At 35.0% G+C, this 15,524-nt stretch overlaps 4 protein-coding genes and 1 long non-coding RNA gene across 5 annotated transcripts; 3 read left to right on the top strand and 2 right to left on the bottom strand.

Annotated features, from left to right (window-relative positions):
• Positions 1 to 384: 384 nt before the first annotated feature.
• LOC123215267 (probable protein phosphatase 2C 49) lies at positions 385 to 2,834 on the top strand. The gene is made up of 4 exons (XM_044635292.1): positions 385 to 714; positions 1,277 to 1,474; positions 1,558 to 1,793; positions 1,902 to 2,834. The coding sequence occupies exons 1-4, from the start codon at positions 523 to 525 to the stop codon at positions 2,473 to 2,475; spliced, it is 1,200 nt and encodes a 399-aa protein (XP_044491227.1). The 5' UTR covers positions 385 to 522; the 3' UTR covers positions 2,476 to 2,834.
• A 162-nt stretch (positions 2,835 to 2,996) lies between these two features.
• LOC123217783 lies at positions 2,997 to 4,823 on the bottom strand. Its single transcript, XR_006502533.1, has 2 exons — positions 4,235 to 4,823; positions 2,997 to 4,032 (listed from the first exon to the last, which is right to left on the bottom strand). It is a non-coding gene; the product is annotated as an uncharacterized LOC123217783 (long non-coding RNA).
• Positions 4,824 to 5,127: 304 nt separating this feature from the next.
• On the bottom strand, positions 5,128 to 7,990 carry LOC123215856 (tRNA:m(4)X modification enzyme TRM13 homolog). The gene is made up of 9 exons (XM_044636120.1): positions 7,813 to 7,990; positions 7,662 to 7,727; positions 7,234 to 7,554; positions 6,932 to 7,157; positions 6,750 to 6,807; positions 6,332 to 6,418; positions 6,061 to 6,195; positions 5,750 to 5,888; positions 5,128 to 5,613 (listed from the first exon to the last, which is right to left on the bottom strand). Exons 1-9 carry the CDS (start codon positions 7,884 to 7,886, stop codon positions 5,379 to 5,381), a joined length of 1,341 nt encoding a protein of 446 aa, XP_044492055.1. The 5' UTR covers positions 7,887 to 7,990; the 3' UTR covers positions 5,128 to 5,378.
• Positions 7,991 to 11,568: 3,578 nt separating this feature from the next.
• LOC123216420 (peroxidase 5-like) lies at positions 11,569 to 12,837 on the top strand. The gene is made up of 2 exons (XM_044636831.1): positions 11,569 to 11,808; positions 11,908 to 12,837. The coding sequence occupies exons 1-2, from the start codon at positions 11,569 to 11,571 to the stop codon at positions 12,679 to 12,681; spliced, it is 1,014 nt and encodes a 337-aa protein (XP_044492766.1). The 3' UTR covers positions 12,682 to 12,837.
• A 1,308-nt stretch (positions 12,838 to 14,145) lies between these two features.
• Positions 14,146 to 14,863, top strand: LOC123216820 (ubiquitin-40S ribosomal protein S27a-like). The gene has a single exon (XM_044637404.1). It carries the CDS (start codon positions 14,236 to 14,238, stop codon positions 14,704 to 14,706), a length of 471 nt encoding a protein of 156 aa, XP_044493339.1. The 5' UTR covers positions 14,146 to 14,235; the 3' UTR covers positions 14,707 to 14,863.
• Positions 14,864 to 15,524: the final 661 nt, after the last annotated feature.

Raw genomic sequence — 15,524 nt, forward strand, 5'->3', positions numbered from 1 at the left:
ACTGAGTCGTTGGTGAAAAGGTCGTATAGCCGTAAAGGCCCCTACCTGATTCCTAAATCCCAATCATATCCCCTCTTTTTGTTAATAAAAGTCAACGTGACAACTCAACCGTGGAAGGTACAACAAGGGACGATCAGGTCATTTTCAATCAAACAACTCTTGCAAAAGTTCAAAGGTCACGCGTCAACCTAAGAACGTTCACGTGTCCATCAATCTAACCTTTCGTTTAATTTTCCGTTGTGTAATCAACACGGTCTTATAATCATATGGATCAAGGACTTACACGTGTCCTATTCCAGAACTACTTTCATCTGTAGCCACCGGTTACCGGTATCTCAGTCCTCACCCAATATAAACAAGTTCAAGCCCACCATCCTCGAAGTTTGATCATTTTGCTCGAGAATTAAAAAAACCTTGACACGAGAAAAAAGAAAATAAATATTAGAAAATTCATTTAGTTTGGGAGGTTCAGATCTTGAGAGATTTGACGAAATTTTGGTTGTTAGTAAATGCTTTTTGAAGATGGTAGCTGAATCAGAGGTTTTGCATTTGCAGCAGAGGGTGGCTGCGTTGGATGTTAATTATTTCGGTAAAGGAAGCAAAATTGAAGAGATTGAAGGTATTGTTACGATTACATCGCCGGTTTCTCCGCAAGCTGTGAATCAAGTTCGTATATCGGAGTCAGTTTCAAACGACTTGTCCACCTCTCAAGTGGTTAGATAAGATCTTGTGATTTCTCTATCAAATTGATTATTTCCTATGTATAAACTGATTTAAGATTCTGATTACTCAAAGATTAGTTAGCCTAGGAAGTTTAAGAATGTTCTTGACAGAGTTGCTTTATTATGTTTCTGTATAGTTAGTGAATTATTTGTAAATACCTTAATTAGGTTAGGTTTAGTTAAGTCTTAACATTGGAGTGAGTTGGGAAGATTTCATAAAAGATCTCATTTTGTGGTAATGTTTGACTGGATTGCACATTTTTGTTGTGATTTGATGGACTTAAAAAAGAATTTCATTTCTTGCAAATTTTTTAGTATGGTTGGTATATGAAACGTTAGTTGCACAAGATCTCGATTCTAATCAATATTAGTATGAAAGCTTGTATGGTTGCTTTTTATAGTAAATTATTTGTAGAATTCAGAACTGTTTCCTAATTGAAGCAACAAGCCTGTTAATTTCATCAGTGATCTTTCTCTAAGCCAGAGACCATAGATTTGTTGCTTTGTAACCCTCAAAGTGGTATACTTATGTCAGATAACTTTCTGTATTTTAGGACGAAAAATCTGCAGAAAAGATTCCAGATGACAGTCTTGAATCTCCTGACCTGCAATTTGTTCCTAGCATTCGATCTGGTAGTTTTGCAGACATCGGTCCACGCAGAGACATGGAAGATGAGCATATAAAAATAGATGATCTGTCATCTCACTTGGGATCCCTCTTTACATTTCCTAAGCCTAGTGCTTTTTATGGGGTAATTAACCTTTCAGACTTCTATTATTACCTCATTTTAATGATATTGTTTAAAAGTTAGATTAAAGTTGTTCTGACTATCAGGTGTTTGATGGTCATGGAGGACCCGAAGCAGCAGCATACATCAGGAAAAATGTAATTAGATTTATTTTTGAAGATGTCAACTTCCCCCAATCATCTGAAGATGATGATGTTTTTTTGAAAGCGGTTGAGAACTCCCTTCGGAATGCATATCTGCATGCAGACAAGGCTTTGTCTGCTGACTCCAGCGTGAGTAGCTCCTCTGGAACAACAGCACTTATTGCTTTGATATTTGGAAGGTAAATTCATTCTTCTGAAGCTTGAATCAGTTTATGCACTTTACTTTAAATGCCGTGCTCTTTCTTTTTTCTTCTATCCTTGCTTATTGATCTTGTTCTTTTCCTCAGGCTTCTGATGGTGGCTAATGCCGGTGATTGTCGTGCAGTTCTCTGCCGGAAGGGAGAGGCAATTGACATGTCTCAAGACCACAGACCAATATATCCATCTGAAAAGAAGCGAGTTGAAGGGTTGGGTGGTTATGTTGGGGGTGATGGATATCTAAATGGTGTTTTATCAGTGTCCCGTGCATTGGGTGATTGGGACATGAAGTTTCCTTGGGGTTCTCGTTCACCTCTCATAGCAGAACCTGAATTTCAGCAGATGGTTTTAACAGAAGATGACGAGTTTCTCATCATTGGATGTGATGGAATCTGGGATGTGATGTCAAGTCAGCATGCAGTAAACCTTGTACATCGAGGACTGCGGCGTCATGATGACCCTGAACAGTGTGCCAGGGACCTTGTCATGGGGGCCTTGCGCCTCAACACATTTGACAATCTCACAGTAATAATTATATGCTTCACTTCCCTTGATCACCGGGAGCCATCACCACCTCAACAACGGAGAACGAGGTGTTGCAAGATTTCTGCAGAGGCCTTGTGCAGCTTGAAGAGCTTATTGAATGGCAGTGCAGGCCGTTGAATGTAAATATTATATCTAAATAAAATCTCTTGATTAGGAGAGAATTCTTACTGTTTCTGGCTGCTTCAGTCAGATGCTAGAAAAAGCAGCTACCAGTTTTGTAGGTATCAACATTTTCCAGCTGCGATGGGTGAGTTCCTGGCTGATGCCTGGCTGATGTACATAGAGTGACGGATGGCGGTGGTTGTAGAAATGATCCTGATATATTGTTCTTGCGTAAAGTCATTATGGATTATTTTTTCGTAAATAATCCAATTTCAGGGTGGCTGCCCGTTTGATGTAGTCCATTTTTTATTTGTGACACGGTCTGTATCATAAATGCGTTTTCTCATTTTAATGAAGTTTTTGATATTTGTATTCGTTTTTCTTTTTCTCCCTTCAGTTAGCTTAAACTGCTCTGTTGCAAGAACGATTCTTTTACAAGAAGGACGGTACAACATCGATGTAAAAAGCTACCGTCTATCTAAAGATCTGACGGTAACTCCAAAGCTTAAGATTAAAGCCTTGGTAACCACACATACATGGACAATACAGACAAAAGAGAACTATACTTCATTGAGGGAAAGAGCATCCACATCAAAAAATCGGTTACAATAATGAACCTGAAAATTTTATTACTGAATTGAGACCGTCATAAATTGAGTTCGCCTAATAGCTTTTTGCAACCTTAGCAAAACTTTCCAAACCCCTTCTGAGTAAGCTTTCTAGAAAAGGTTGAAGGGCCTGAAAATGTTAACAGAGAAACGTGTGATGATGCATGCTACATCAAAATGTTGAGGCACATTCAAACAAATACAATATTCCTTCCACTATTTCTTTCCAAGATATTAAAATAGGTGTGTTCTTTATCACAAGCCACCAAAGCTTCTAAATCGAAGGTGAGAAAGCTTACAGATGCAACTGGAACTAGAAGTTGAGGAACCTCATATGAAACAGTTAGCTGTAAAAGATTTATATAATTTGTTAGTTCACAGCTTGAAGTAGAAAGGACATTTCTTCTCTCTCCTACAAGTCTCGGAGCTCTGGCTCTGCCTATTATCTTTTTCTTTTGTACTTTCTTCTCTCCAAGCCATAGCATGAAGCCATGAAAAAGTGTCCACACTATATTGAATCAATCTGAGCTCCCAAATATAGCATTGTCTTCCATGTGCCAGCAGATTTTACTCTGTTAAACCTTGGACAACAGTCACAAATGTCAACAAGAAAATTCTCGTTGACTCTACAATATAGTCAAAAATATGAAATCATGCTTGCAAGTCGTAAGTTTTGGCCACAGGGTTTTATTACAGTTACCTATTAGGAAGACCTTCTAGAGATCTCCAGTGAATTTTCTGATTTGGGATAGGCTGCAGGTAGCAGATTAAAGCCTAATATAAAAGGGAACATGAAAAAAATAACACAAAAATCAATTGAATAAAAGAGTCAAGAGTAAATGGGTAAACACTGTCCAGTGAAACTCACCTGCAAATTTCTAGCAAGCCAAGAGTATTCTATATCACGACCAAAAGCATTATATTTTAAAGACCATTGTGATAAGTTAGGCTTGTCTTCCAATACCTATCATAACAGAACCACTACATCAAAAATCAATTTCACCTGGTTATGATGAACTAATTCTGACATATATCTATCATTTCACATATTAGGAAATAAGTTTCATCCTTAATGTAGCTAATAATTGGCTGACTAATCCTGCATTCACATGAAAGGAAAGAATAAATAGATAAAACTAAAGCAAATAGGTGAAGTGAAGAAGAACCTTTACAGAAGAAATAAACGGCATCCAACGAGGAATGGCTTCGCTGTCAGAGTAACAATTATAAGCTACCGAAACAGGTACATCAATTTCAGTTCTTACCCTGCATTCAATTTGCCCGTAAGCTGTTGAAACTAGTAACATTTATCAAACTGAATTAAAGTAAAAAATGAGAGAGCATTACGTGCAATCCTGCCACTGCATGACAGGAGAAGAAAAGGGTTTAAAGGAAGTGAAGAAGGAATTGCGCTTGGTGTTGAAGGATCCATATGGAACTCTAAAAAATAATACTTAACTAAGAGAAGCTGGCTTCGATAAACAAGAGTTTCCATAAGTGGGCATCGATAGAGAGTTAAAGAAAATCAGGCTTGTGTTTGGAGGCAACAGGTGGGTGAGGCTGAGACTCACTGAGTTGGGAGCCGAAATAAAGCCCAATGCAGCTGCAGACATGCTCCACAAATACAAATACGATAGATATACTCCTCCACAAATGGTCTCACCACAAAACTTCAACAAAATCCACAATGAACTAATATTTTAGCTTCGGGTATAATGGCGTTTTCGGCTTCACCATAATCGACTAACGGACGGTAATGATATGAAGGACAGACTAGTCAAACGTCCACCTGATGTTTGAACGACATTTGCCTGCGTTTACAGATAAAACGACGTTTCGTATATGTTTTTTGACAACGTGATTTCATGGGGGTCCCCAAATTGGATTGTCCAAGGACAGAGTTGCTTATTCCGGGCGGAAGAAAATCCATTCCTCCCAAATTGTTATCAATGGTGTAAACTCTTGATAAAAGATTAATATTATACCTATATAACATTTACCTATTACCAGTTAAAATTTGGCAATGTGCTATACTGCATCATTAGTGAAGAAAAAAAGATTAAAGGGAAAATCATTATTTAAAGTTTGAGTCTGAAAAAATGTATATAATTGTACTACAATATTCTAATCTTCTAGACGACAATGAGTGATGATTTCCCAAATATTCAATACTTGGTCAGGATGCAGAAAAATATTGGCAGTTCTCAACAATCTGAGCCTGACTTCCAACTGTATGTGGGCAATCACAGTGACAATATATTGTAGCAAAACTAACTAACTTACGACCAAAATTTAGCAAAATTGTTAACATTACAACCTCAAGAAGTCAGTAAATCTGGCAATCAGCAAATGGTTTTCAGGAGAGATGGCTGCTGGGACATACTTAACAAATTCTGTGACTAAGCCACGTTCCTTTATCCACATCAACCTTCCCATATCAATTATCTGCTTGCACTTGAATCCCAACACTGCTCTTTCAACTGCTTTCGTATTCCTCACAAGTTCTTCAACTCCCCCTTTCACCTCACCACCTACTTCTTTCCCACTGCACACCAGAAAAACATATAATGCCCCAATTAGAGGACAATAATCCATCTAGTTAGTTAAAAACAGCAAATTATTGATATTCCAAACAAATAATCAATGAGGCCTTTGCATTAGCACAAGTTTGACAACATTACATAGATTCCAAATTCAATGTGCTATCAGTAACATCAAAATCATCTGAACCATGATCAGCATCTACTGCCCAGCTGGTAAACCATGAAATTGCATGGAATTCTTCCTTAGCAATCCCCAAACTGGATAAATACTTTTTATCTGCAAGGAGCCCAAATATATTTGGTCAGCCCATATAAAATGTTCTCCGTAAGGCTGATTAGTAGTTTTGCTATGCACTTGCACAACAGGAAAAAAAAATTGTTGTGTTTCCATTGGTTAGTAGTTTTATCATACACACACACATATATGTTAGGCAGGAAAAATTAATTACTTATGTAGTGTTTCCATTGGCAAAGATGATGACAGCATGTTGCTATTGAAAGACCCCTCATGTAGCGTTTACCAGTGCACTGTTCACCATTTTCTTGACTCACTTGTCCGCCCAGGCAACATCTTAGAGTCAAATCTGCAGAAAGCATATTCCATGCAGAAAATAGAAAATTGATATCAACACAGTCAGTAAAAACTCTCCCATGGCTGATAGAATAGTTACCCGTGATGCATAATTACAAGCTTAATAATCAAATCAAAGTACAAAGTACCTGTTGCAGGGCCACAGAGATGTTTACCAATAGCCACAAAAGGAACTTCCCTTAAAGACTCCACAGCGTTCAAGTTCAGGTCCTCAACTGTGCAATTGGGATTTCATAATGTAACTATTGAAAAGTAAAAATTTATAGAGACATCTGTGCCATGTACCTTTCAAACAGCAAAACACAAACAAACTACATGATAGATGGATGCACAAAAAGTAACAATATTTCGTCTTAACAAAGTACATTGCAAAGATGAAGATTCTCACTCATGAAAAGGATTCTTAGATCAAAATATCACACCAGCACCAGCAGCACTTCAACTATAAAACTCATGTTCAGTAAAGCTAATGTGAAAACAAAAGGCATCCGGGACTTTACAAAGAAATAAGAAAATACTCATAGAATAAGATTCTAAAAGCCTTACTGTCAATTCTCAAACGCTCAATTGTCAAGCACTCTTTCTGTCGCAAGGATCGGTCGGCCTGAGAGTGGCACCAGCATAGCATAAAAATAAATAAGTTACTTCTAAATAAAGTTTCGACAAGCTCAAGAACACACAAATTGCAATTACAATACCCAAACTGAATAATATGAAAGTAATCTGACCTTCAGTTTGTATGACTTTCTTTCAATCAGAAAGACCCTCTTGGTGCCATAGCAATCTGCAAGCATTTGTGTCAAGTACCCTCTCCCAGCTCCAAATTCAACCACAGCAGGTCTTTCTTCATCATCTTGATCCATTCCATCAGAGTTCTTCAATACCCCAAATTCTTCCAAGTTCCCTAGAATTGATGCCTGTTGCACAACATGTTTCTCCTGAAATGGTAATTTCCTGCCAACAATCAATTTATCTCACAAATTCAAACAATCCCAACCTAAAATCAAAAGGCATAATTCAACTTCATCACCTGTCTATTTCTCTCTTAATCCATACATTGCAAGCTTCTGGTATCTTAAATGATTCCCTTATATCATTACATATTAAATCATGAATTGACTCGATCTTTTTAATCAAATTATGGAACTCAGGAACAGTCAAGCTATAAACAGTGTTCCTCTTCATTTCAGAGGTTACATTATCTTTAACAGTGCCGGTATCCCATTGTTCTTCATCTTCTATTCCAGCATTGATGCCCTTTTGGTAAAATGGTTGGAGAGCCAAAGATTGAACTTGTTTCAATAATGGGCATCTCTTCATATGCCCTTCAAGATTTTCTTTGAGAACAGAACTATCAAGTCATAAAAGAACTTAAATAACTAAGAAAATAAATTATAGAAGGAAAAAAAATGAAAAAATATCGATAGAAAAAAGCCGAGCAGTGTGAAAGGAATTTACTGAGAAGGGTCAATTGGGCATGCAATCCACTCATTACCGGACCTCGGGTTGTGATTGCCACAGAACCTTAAACAATTACATAACAGGATATGTAAGAATTTTAGAAATTTGCAAACCGAGAGAAAACAAAAGAGAGAGAGAGATAACTTACATAGAATCATTGAGAGGGAGGTTAGCACAGAATCGGTTCTTCTTGGGAAGCCAGAATTTGCAGCGTTTCTCCATTCTTGCTGTGTTTCTAACACACACTCGCCTAAGCTCAACCCTTATTTGAATCACTCCGGTTGAACCCAGAGTTGTTCCCGGATGGGTTTGCGAGCCGGTGCGGGAAAATTAAGGTTTTTTACAAAATCAATATTTCCGTTTTTAGGTCTCTGAAAACTGTAACTTCATTTTTTTTCACCAAGAAATTTTATCAAATATTTGAATATTTCTTTTAAAAAAATAAATACACTGACATTTTTTTCTATACTTCAATTCTTTTTTCACTCGATTTTATATTATATTGGTTAATACTTGTAATTTCAAATTATATTTAAAATGTTTTGAATATAATACTTATTTTTATTTTCTTGTTTTTAAAATTTTAGGGTAACAAATTAAAATAATATTTTTGAAGGGTTATAAAAAATTAGTCCAGAAGTAAAACATTATTAAATACATTATTTTTGCCAAAGTTCCCATGTAGCCTTTTATATTCTCATTTACAAAATCTCATACATAAGATTAATCATTAAATTCAAGTATTAACATAGAATGAGGGGATACTGTGGATTTAAAAATAAGGGGTTGATTTTTCATTGGCATATTTATGGATCTTTGTGCAAAAGTTATAAATTAATGGGGGCTAAATGAAAAATGGTATAAGAAATATGTTATTAGTATATTATTTTTGGGTGAGTTATCCCCTTATTCTGAAAATTTTACACTTATCTCTTACTTACAATGAACTTAAGAAAATCGAGATTTTATTATACTTATAGCTTACTATATACGTACAATATTTTTTTGTAGCCCCTTAAGTTACAAAAAGTGTAAATACAACCCCGCACCCCCAAATTAGACATCTTAGAGTATTCGTTCGATATGCCAGTCAAAAATGCCGGAAACTAGGATAAATTTTTGAAATTTGTAGACAATGATTAAAATTCTGATTTATATTAGAGTCATTCTTGCCAGCCTATAAATTGTTGGTTTTATTGATGTAGTCCTAAGTTACCCGGCTAATTTTTTTTTTAAATCTTGCCAAAATCTGATTATTTTAATTAATAACACATTTTAATTATTGAAAAATATATATCTAATTAACTAATCTTATTAGGTAGAGCCTGGAGGGTTGTGTTCTTGGTGTGTAAAAGACAGGGAGAAAAGTGTTGGTTACAATTTGTATGCATACACCGAATTCGAAAAATGCCAAGTCGTTTTGTTTGTTTCGATACGTGAAAGGCATGTCATCTTTCGTTGAGTTGGTATCCAGAATAAGCTATGGACTCAATTTCGTGTTATCAGCTGCTCCACTTTGATAAAAACAAACAGACCCTCCTAGTCTAATGCTCCATAACTGATGAAGGTAAGCTGCCGTCAATAAAGCTAAACTATTCTTTTAATCTTATTATTATATAATTAGTTTTTATTTTATTATTATTTTTTTAAACATGAATGACTTTTTAATCGGTTAAATTATAAATTAAATATATTTTCGAGACAAAACGTCTTTATATTTAATAAAAATTATATTTACGCCACTCACTACCACTTGTTGATACCAAAACCATCTTACTATCACCATTGTCGAAAGCTTGCATAACATACACTAACACCACCAATTGTTACCACCCGCCAATCTTTACCACACAACCAACCATTAGCAATGGTAGTTGGTGAGAACAAACCAAAATAGCAACAACCACCATTGAAAAACAAAAACTCGACAATGACATTCATCTAAATCTCGATTCTTTGGCCACTATTACCTTTAAAACTAAACTTTTATACTCCATAATAACATTTATTTAGATCTCGATTTCTTGATTTTATTATCCATTATTACATTATTAAAACTTCACAATTTAGTTTTGTGTGACAACCTCTTTTTCATAGTTGCCCCCTTCTCATTTTCCATCAAATTACTTTCATTTCTTTAATCTCACTTTTTTTTCTTTTTAATCTTGTCATTACCCATCTAAAATATAGATTTATTATACTATTTGATCCCGTCGTTAACAGACTCTACTCAACCCCCACCTTTTGGTTTACAACAAATTTCTCTTACCGTTTTTCATTTAAGCACCAACATTTAATTTGTTACATTTTCTCTTAATCTTTACATCTTTAATTTAGAGGTATTTTAATATAATTGTATTTTAATTCTTTTATTACTGTTAATTAAATATTTTTATTTTATATATATATATATATATATATATATATATATATATATATATATATATATATATCAATTAAATCAAAACATTAATAACTTACACTCGTATCCCAACACACTATTTATTAAATCACCTTCTGGAATCTCAAAGGCAGTTGTATTTTTCTACAGTAAGCAAAATCTGTCCGAAAATATTAATTAATTTAGCAAGGTTTTAAATCCTTCACGTCCTCATCAAGGCCTATTTTCTGCAATCTTAATTACGAAGATTGGGTCAAAGTACAGTTGAGAAAGCTACACTACCATAATTGTCCAATAAATTGAAATCCATAACCAGCTCGGTTGGAGTCCACTGCTGCTTAATTTATTTATAAGACAGATTTATTTTTATTTTATAATGTTATTAATAATAAAAAACGATGCATAATTAGAAACAAACTTTATAATAACTCACTGCCGGTGGTGACGTGTTTCTTTCCTGGCATCTTGATCTTGATTGTATTTTTGGTCGATGACAAGGTCAGTGGCTACAGCTCACTCACTGGCATTTTTAACTTATGGGTTTTGCAAGCTTATTCAATTCTAAGAAGATAATTCCAAGTGGCATTTTAATTGGACGATTGATGGGCAGATTCTTGATTAAGTGATACATCTGTTAATTTCAATCTTTACATTTATAAATCTAATATATATTTTTGACATGATATCAGAGAACAAACCAAATGACGGGTTTAACAACTTAAAATATTCTTAGATACAAGTAACAATACACCTAATTAAAAACCAGTTAAGTTAAACGATGGATTTAATAGTTCAAATAATTACACTTGAAGAGGGGTGTTGAATGTAATATAAGTAAATGGTATATAAGTATGTGGATTAAACTTTAATATAAGTTAATTAATTTTATGTAATATGAGTTTTAATATTTACATTTATAAATCTAATATATATTTTTGACGACCAATGACATTAGAAAACTCCGTTAAAGTTTAATAGATTAATGAAACTCATTTGTCATACAAGACCGTCTACCGGTTTCTTGCATATCTGAATTTTTGAAATTTCAAAGAAACGTGTAACTTTTCTTTTGGAGCTACAAATTAGTTTAAAAATTAAACTACCCGATTGCATATTGTTATATTGATGAATAAAGTTTAATTATTCTTTTTCTCTTGTAATTGATTTTAAAATTACATATATGCCACTGTAATATATATAGGTTTATTGAAGTTGATTTTAAGAAGATGACAAACATACCTTGACAAAGTTACCAAAGGTGGCACCAAGGAAACCGTTCGTAGAAAGAAACAGGGAAACTATGGTGATTATCATAGGTTGGAAAATTTCAACTCTTACAGCTACACACGCTTTCGGGGCTTCCAGTAACACCAACTCACCAGCTTCTTTATACAGCTTCCCATGCTGTCTTTCAATTTATATATACTCCAAGAGGATCACCCAGTCTCTCCACTGCCATCTTCATAAACACCTTCCTGCATATTTTAAGTTAATGTCATAACAATGATTACTGGTGGCTGCTATAGAATGCAGAACCTTGCAGTGCTCTATTGCACCTTATGCATCATATTTGTTTCCACTCTACCTTTGGCATCATCAGCCAAGCTCAAAGTAGGCTTCTATAAATCAACATGTCCATCGGCAGAAAAAATTGTGAGAAATGTCGTAAACAAAGCCGTGTCCCACAACCCTGGAATAGCTGCTGGTCTGATTAGATTGCACTTTCATGACTGCTTTGTTAGGGTATGCTCATAATTTTCATCTTTTTGATAACTTGATATTATTGTTTAATTATAAACGAGATTGCTCATTGCTAACGTAACATTTTGTTTCTATTTTCAGGGTTGTGATGCTTCCGTGCTGCTGGAATCCACACCGGCAAACACCGCAGTCGAGAGAAACAATCCTATTAACAATCCAAGCTTACGTGGCTTCGAGGTGATTGACGAGGTCAAAGCAAAGCTAGAGGCTGCATGTCCACAAACTGTGTCATGTGCCGACATTCTTGCTTTCGCTGCTCGCGACAGTTCCAACAAAGTTGGTGGTATAAACTACGCCGTTCCAGCTGGACGACGAGATGGCCGGGTCTCTGTTAGCGATGAAGCAAGAAATAATCTCCCTCCATCTTTTTTCAGTGCGGAGCAACTGGCTGTATTGTTTGCACGAAAAGGGTTATCGGTTGATGAGATGGTAACACTCTCAGGAGCTCACTCCATTGGTGTCTCACATTGCTCTGCATTCTCAAACCGTCTCTACTCTTTCAATAAAACTCATGCCCAAGATCCAGCTATGGATCCTAGTTTTGCAGCTTTCCTGAAAACCAAGTGTCCACCACCAACAAATGTGCCAAGAAACCCAATATTGGCACTCGAATCTGTGACGCCAAGTGTTTTGGACAACAATTACTACAAGGAGTTGACAAATCATCGTGGGTTATTGAGTTCGGATCAGACATTGATGGACAGCCCCTTAACCTCAAAGATTGTATTGAAATATGCAAACAATGGAGCAAAGTGGAGCGCCAAGTATGCCAAAGCAATGGTGCACATGGGTTCCCTTGATGTGCTTACAGGCACACAGGGTGAGATCAGGAGATGTTGCAGTGTTGTCAATTAAGTCTTTTCCCCTAAATTATTGCAGAAAATCGTTTGCACAATTCTTTAACAATTTTATCTGACAATTATTCTGTGTGTGTGAGATTTCCAAATGTAATGTACGCGTAAGATGTTGTGTCCTGATTACAATATATCACAAAGTGCTAAGATTGCTTTATGTTGATTTATCGTCTGATTTCATGTAGTATGGTATCATGTAGGCTAGGTTGATACAAATTAAGTACTTGATCGGCGCACAAGACGGAGAGATCTCAACAGTTATGTAATGGCTTTAATTTTCCGTTGATGATTCTACTATTACACGAGGGCAAATTAAAACTGACAGTAACATGAAAACAAAGACATACTTACTGGCCGATGGTCAACACCAAAAATTATTGGGCCAAAAAAGCCCTTGTTTCTTCAGGTGTTGGCATGTCTGAACTTACGGGAATTGGACGCATTTGTGATTCTGGTCCTAATGGCAGGCAAGCCTCTTCGGCCTACTTCCATCAAATTAAGAACATATAATATATGTTATATAATATTGAATTAATTGGAAATAATTTTCAACAGATTTTGTGTTTTTGTGTAACGGGGCCGGGCTACTTTCGACTTGTTTTCAGGAATTTTCCTACGCCTAGTTAAGAATAAAAACATGTCAAAATTAATCATAAATTTATGCCCCTTATTAAGGGTGCGTTTGGTTAATGATTTTTAAGTTTACTTTGGTAATCTATTTTTTATTCTCTTGTTTGATTTATCAGTAATAAAAAATTACAGTAATCTTTTATTACCAATACTGACGTGACAGGTAATATAGGTGGTAATTTGATTACCACTTTCACCTTAAGTATTTAAAGATTACTAGGGTAATCTTGAGTTTATTATAAAAAAAATTATTATTTATTAATTTTTTGTGATAAAAATAAATTTATTTTTAATTAATATGATAAATAATATAAAAATATTCAAAAATAATTATGTTTAAAGGCATTTAAGTAAAATAATTTACTAGTAATCTTTTATTACCTTTAACCAAACACAATAATTATTTATACCTATCAAATTTTATCAAACATAGTAATTATTTATACCCAGTAATCTTCTAAGTAATCTATCTTCAAGGTAATCTTTCTATTTTAGTAATAAAATATTACCCAAATCAAATGCTCTTTATGTATTACGATAAAATTATGTGTATATATTTAAATAGATAAATTAATATATATTATTAATTTATTATTTTATAATTAAATATTATTTTATAATTAATTTAAAATTATTAATATATATAAATATATATTTATTAGTATATCAAAAATGTGCAAAAAATTTTAAAAAATGGTTATCTATTTTTATGGTGTTGGTATTGAGCAACCAATACCAATTTGCCATCATACTTCTAAATACAGCCATCTAATTTGCCATTACCGAGAATGCTCAAGGTTAAATATGTAAATAGACATACACATTCACCCCCAATCCTACACAAACCCTAACCCTCCCCTTCATCTTCCTTTAACATTATTGCCGTCCCGTAATCCTCTCTCTGTATCAAGAGGAGCGAAAGAAGATGCAGATCTTTGTGAAGACCCTAACGGGCAAGACCATAACGTTGGAGGTGGAGTCTTCGGACACCATCGACAACGTGAAGGCCAAGATCCAAGACAAGGAAGGAATCCCGCCGGACCAGCAAAGGCTAATCTTCGCAGGGAAGCAGCTGGAGGATGGACGTACGTTGGTCGACTACAACATACAGAAGGAGTCAACTCTCCACCTGGTGCTTCGCCTTCGTGGTGGGGCCAAGAAGAGAAAGAAGAAGACATACACTAAGCCCAAGAAGATCAAGCACAAGAAGAAGAAGGTGAAGTTGGCCGTGTTGCAGTTTTACAAGGTGGATGATTCTGGAAAAGTGCAGCGTTTGAGGAAGGAGTGTCCAAATGCTGAGTGTGGTGCAGGGACTTTTATGGCCAATCATTTTGATAGGCACTACTGTGGTAAGTGTGGTCTCACTTATGTTTACCAGAAGGCTGGTGGTGATTAATCGCACTCAACCTACTTCATCTTAGCGAGATCCTTTAATTTTATAAATAAAGTAATCGTCGGACTTAAATTTTGTTTCGGTTAATCCTAATTTTAGATTTTGTTATGGATTAATTACATTGTTGTTGGCTTTTTATATAAGAAATTTTATTTTATTATTTGATTGATATTTGTGGCATTTTGATCATGGAAATTTATTGGAGAATTGTTTAATTTCTTATTTATGGATGATTAGTTCAGTTAGTATCCATGGTGGAATGGTCTCATATCTCTTGTTTGTGGCAGGTCCTCTTAAGATTTATTGTGCTTTCGTTTTATTTATATCATTCTGGTCTAAATCATAAATGAGCACATTACTGCTTATAGGTTCTTGTTTTTTATCTGATGTGTTGTTTTACATCTAGTATATGCCGTTGCTAGAATTATTTTAGGGTTTAAGTGCTTTTGAGACAACGAAGAACTTCAACCTGACCAACGATAATTTTTGTCTGTCATGTGGGAATTTATTAGTCATTTTGAAGAAATTAATGTACAAAGATTTCTTGTGTTTTTGCCTTCGATTCCATAGCTTTGGATTATGTTCGCATGATATTGATATGCTCTGTGATTGGTATGAATCATATTAAGTTGAGCATTTTGGTCAAATGTGTATGCATGATCAGGACTGAATTGCTTTGACTTATAAAAACTTGAAGACATGTTCTGCACTGTGATTAAAATTGCGAAATAACTACATTCCACTATAGTTGTTAGGGGCTTTAGGCCAATAGAATGCTTTGTTGGGAGTGCTGAATAAAAGTGTATGCAGGATTATACAAT

This window comes from Mangifera indica, chromosome 5, assembly GCF_011075055.1.
Source record: "Mangifera indica cultivar Alphonso chromosome 5, CATAS_Mindica_2.1, whole genome shotgun sequence".
Taxonomy (NCBI): Eukaryota; Viridiplantae; Streptophyta; class Magnoliopsida; order Sapindales; family Anacardiaceae; genus Mangifera; species Mangifera indica.

Excerpts from the sequence above, each read along its gene's own strand:
- LOC123215856 (XM_044636120.1), bottom strand. The coding sequence starts at position 7,886 with ATGGAGAAACGCTGCAAATTCTGGCTTCCCAAGAAGAACCGATTCTGT. Across the intron at positions 6,196-6,331 it reads TCTCTGTGGCCCTGCAACAG|ATTTGACTCTAAGATGTTGC; the intron begins GTACTTTGTACT and ends TGCTTTCTGCAG. Across the intron at positions 5,889-6,060 it reads CCAATGGAAACACTACATAA|ATAAAAAGTATTTATCCAGT; the intron begins GTAATTAATTTT and ends GGCTCCTTGCAG.
- LOC123216420 (XM_044636831.1), top strand. The coding sequence starts at position 11,569 with ATGATTACTGGTGGCTGCTATAGAATGCAGAACCTTGCAGTGCTCTAT. Across the intron at positions 11,809-11,907 it reads TTCATGACTGCTTTGTTAGG|GGTTGTGATGCTTCCGTGCT; the intron begins GTATGCTCATAA and ends TTCTATTTTCAG.
- LOC123215267 (XM_044635292.1), top strand. The coding sequence starts at position 523 with ATGGTAGCTGAATCAGAGGTTTTGCATTTGCAGCAGAGGGTGGCTGCG. Across the intron at positions 715-1,276 it reads ACTTGTCCACCTCTCAAGTG|GACGAAAAATCTGCAGAAAA; the intron begins GTTAGATAAGAT and ends TCTGTATTTTAG. Across the intron at positions 1,475-1,557 it reads AGCCTAGTGCTTTTTATGGG|GTGTTTGATGGTCATGGAGG; the intron begins GTAATTAACCTT and ends TCTGACTATCAG.
- LOC123216820 (XM_044637404.1), top strand. The coding sequence starts at position 14,236 with ATGCAGATCTTTGTGAAGACCCTAACGGGCAAGACCATAACGTTGGAG.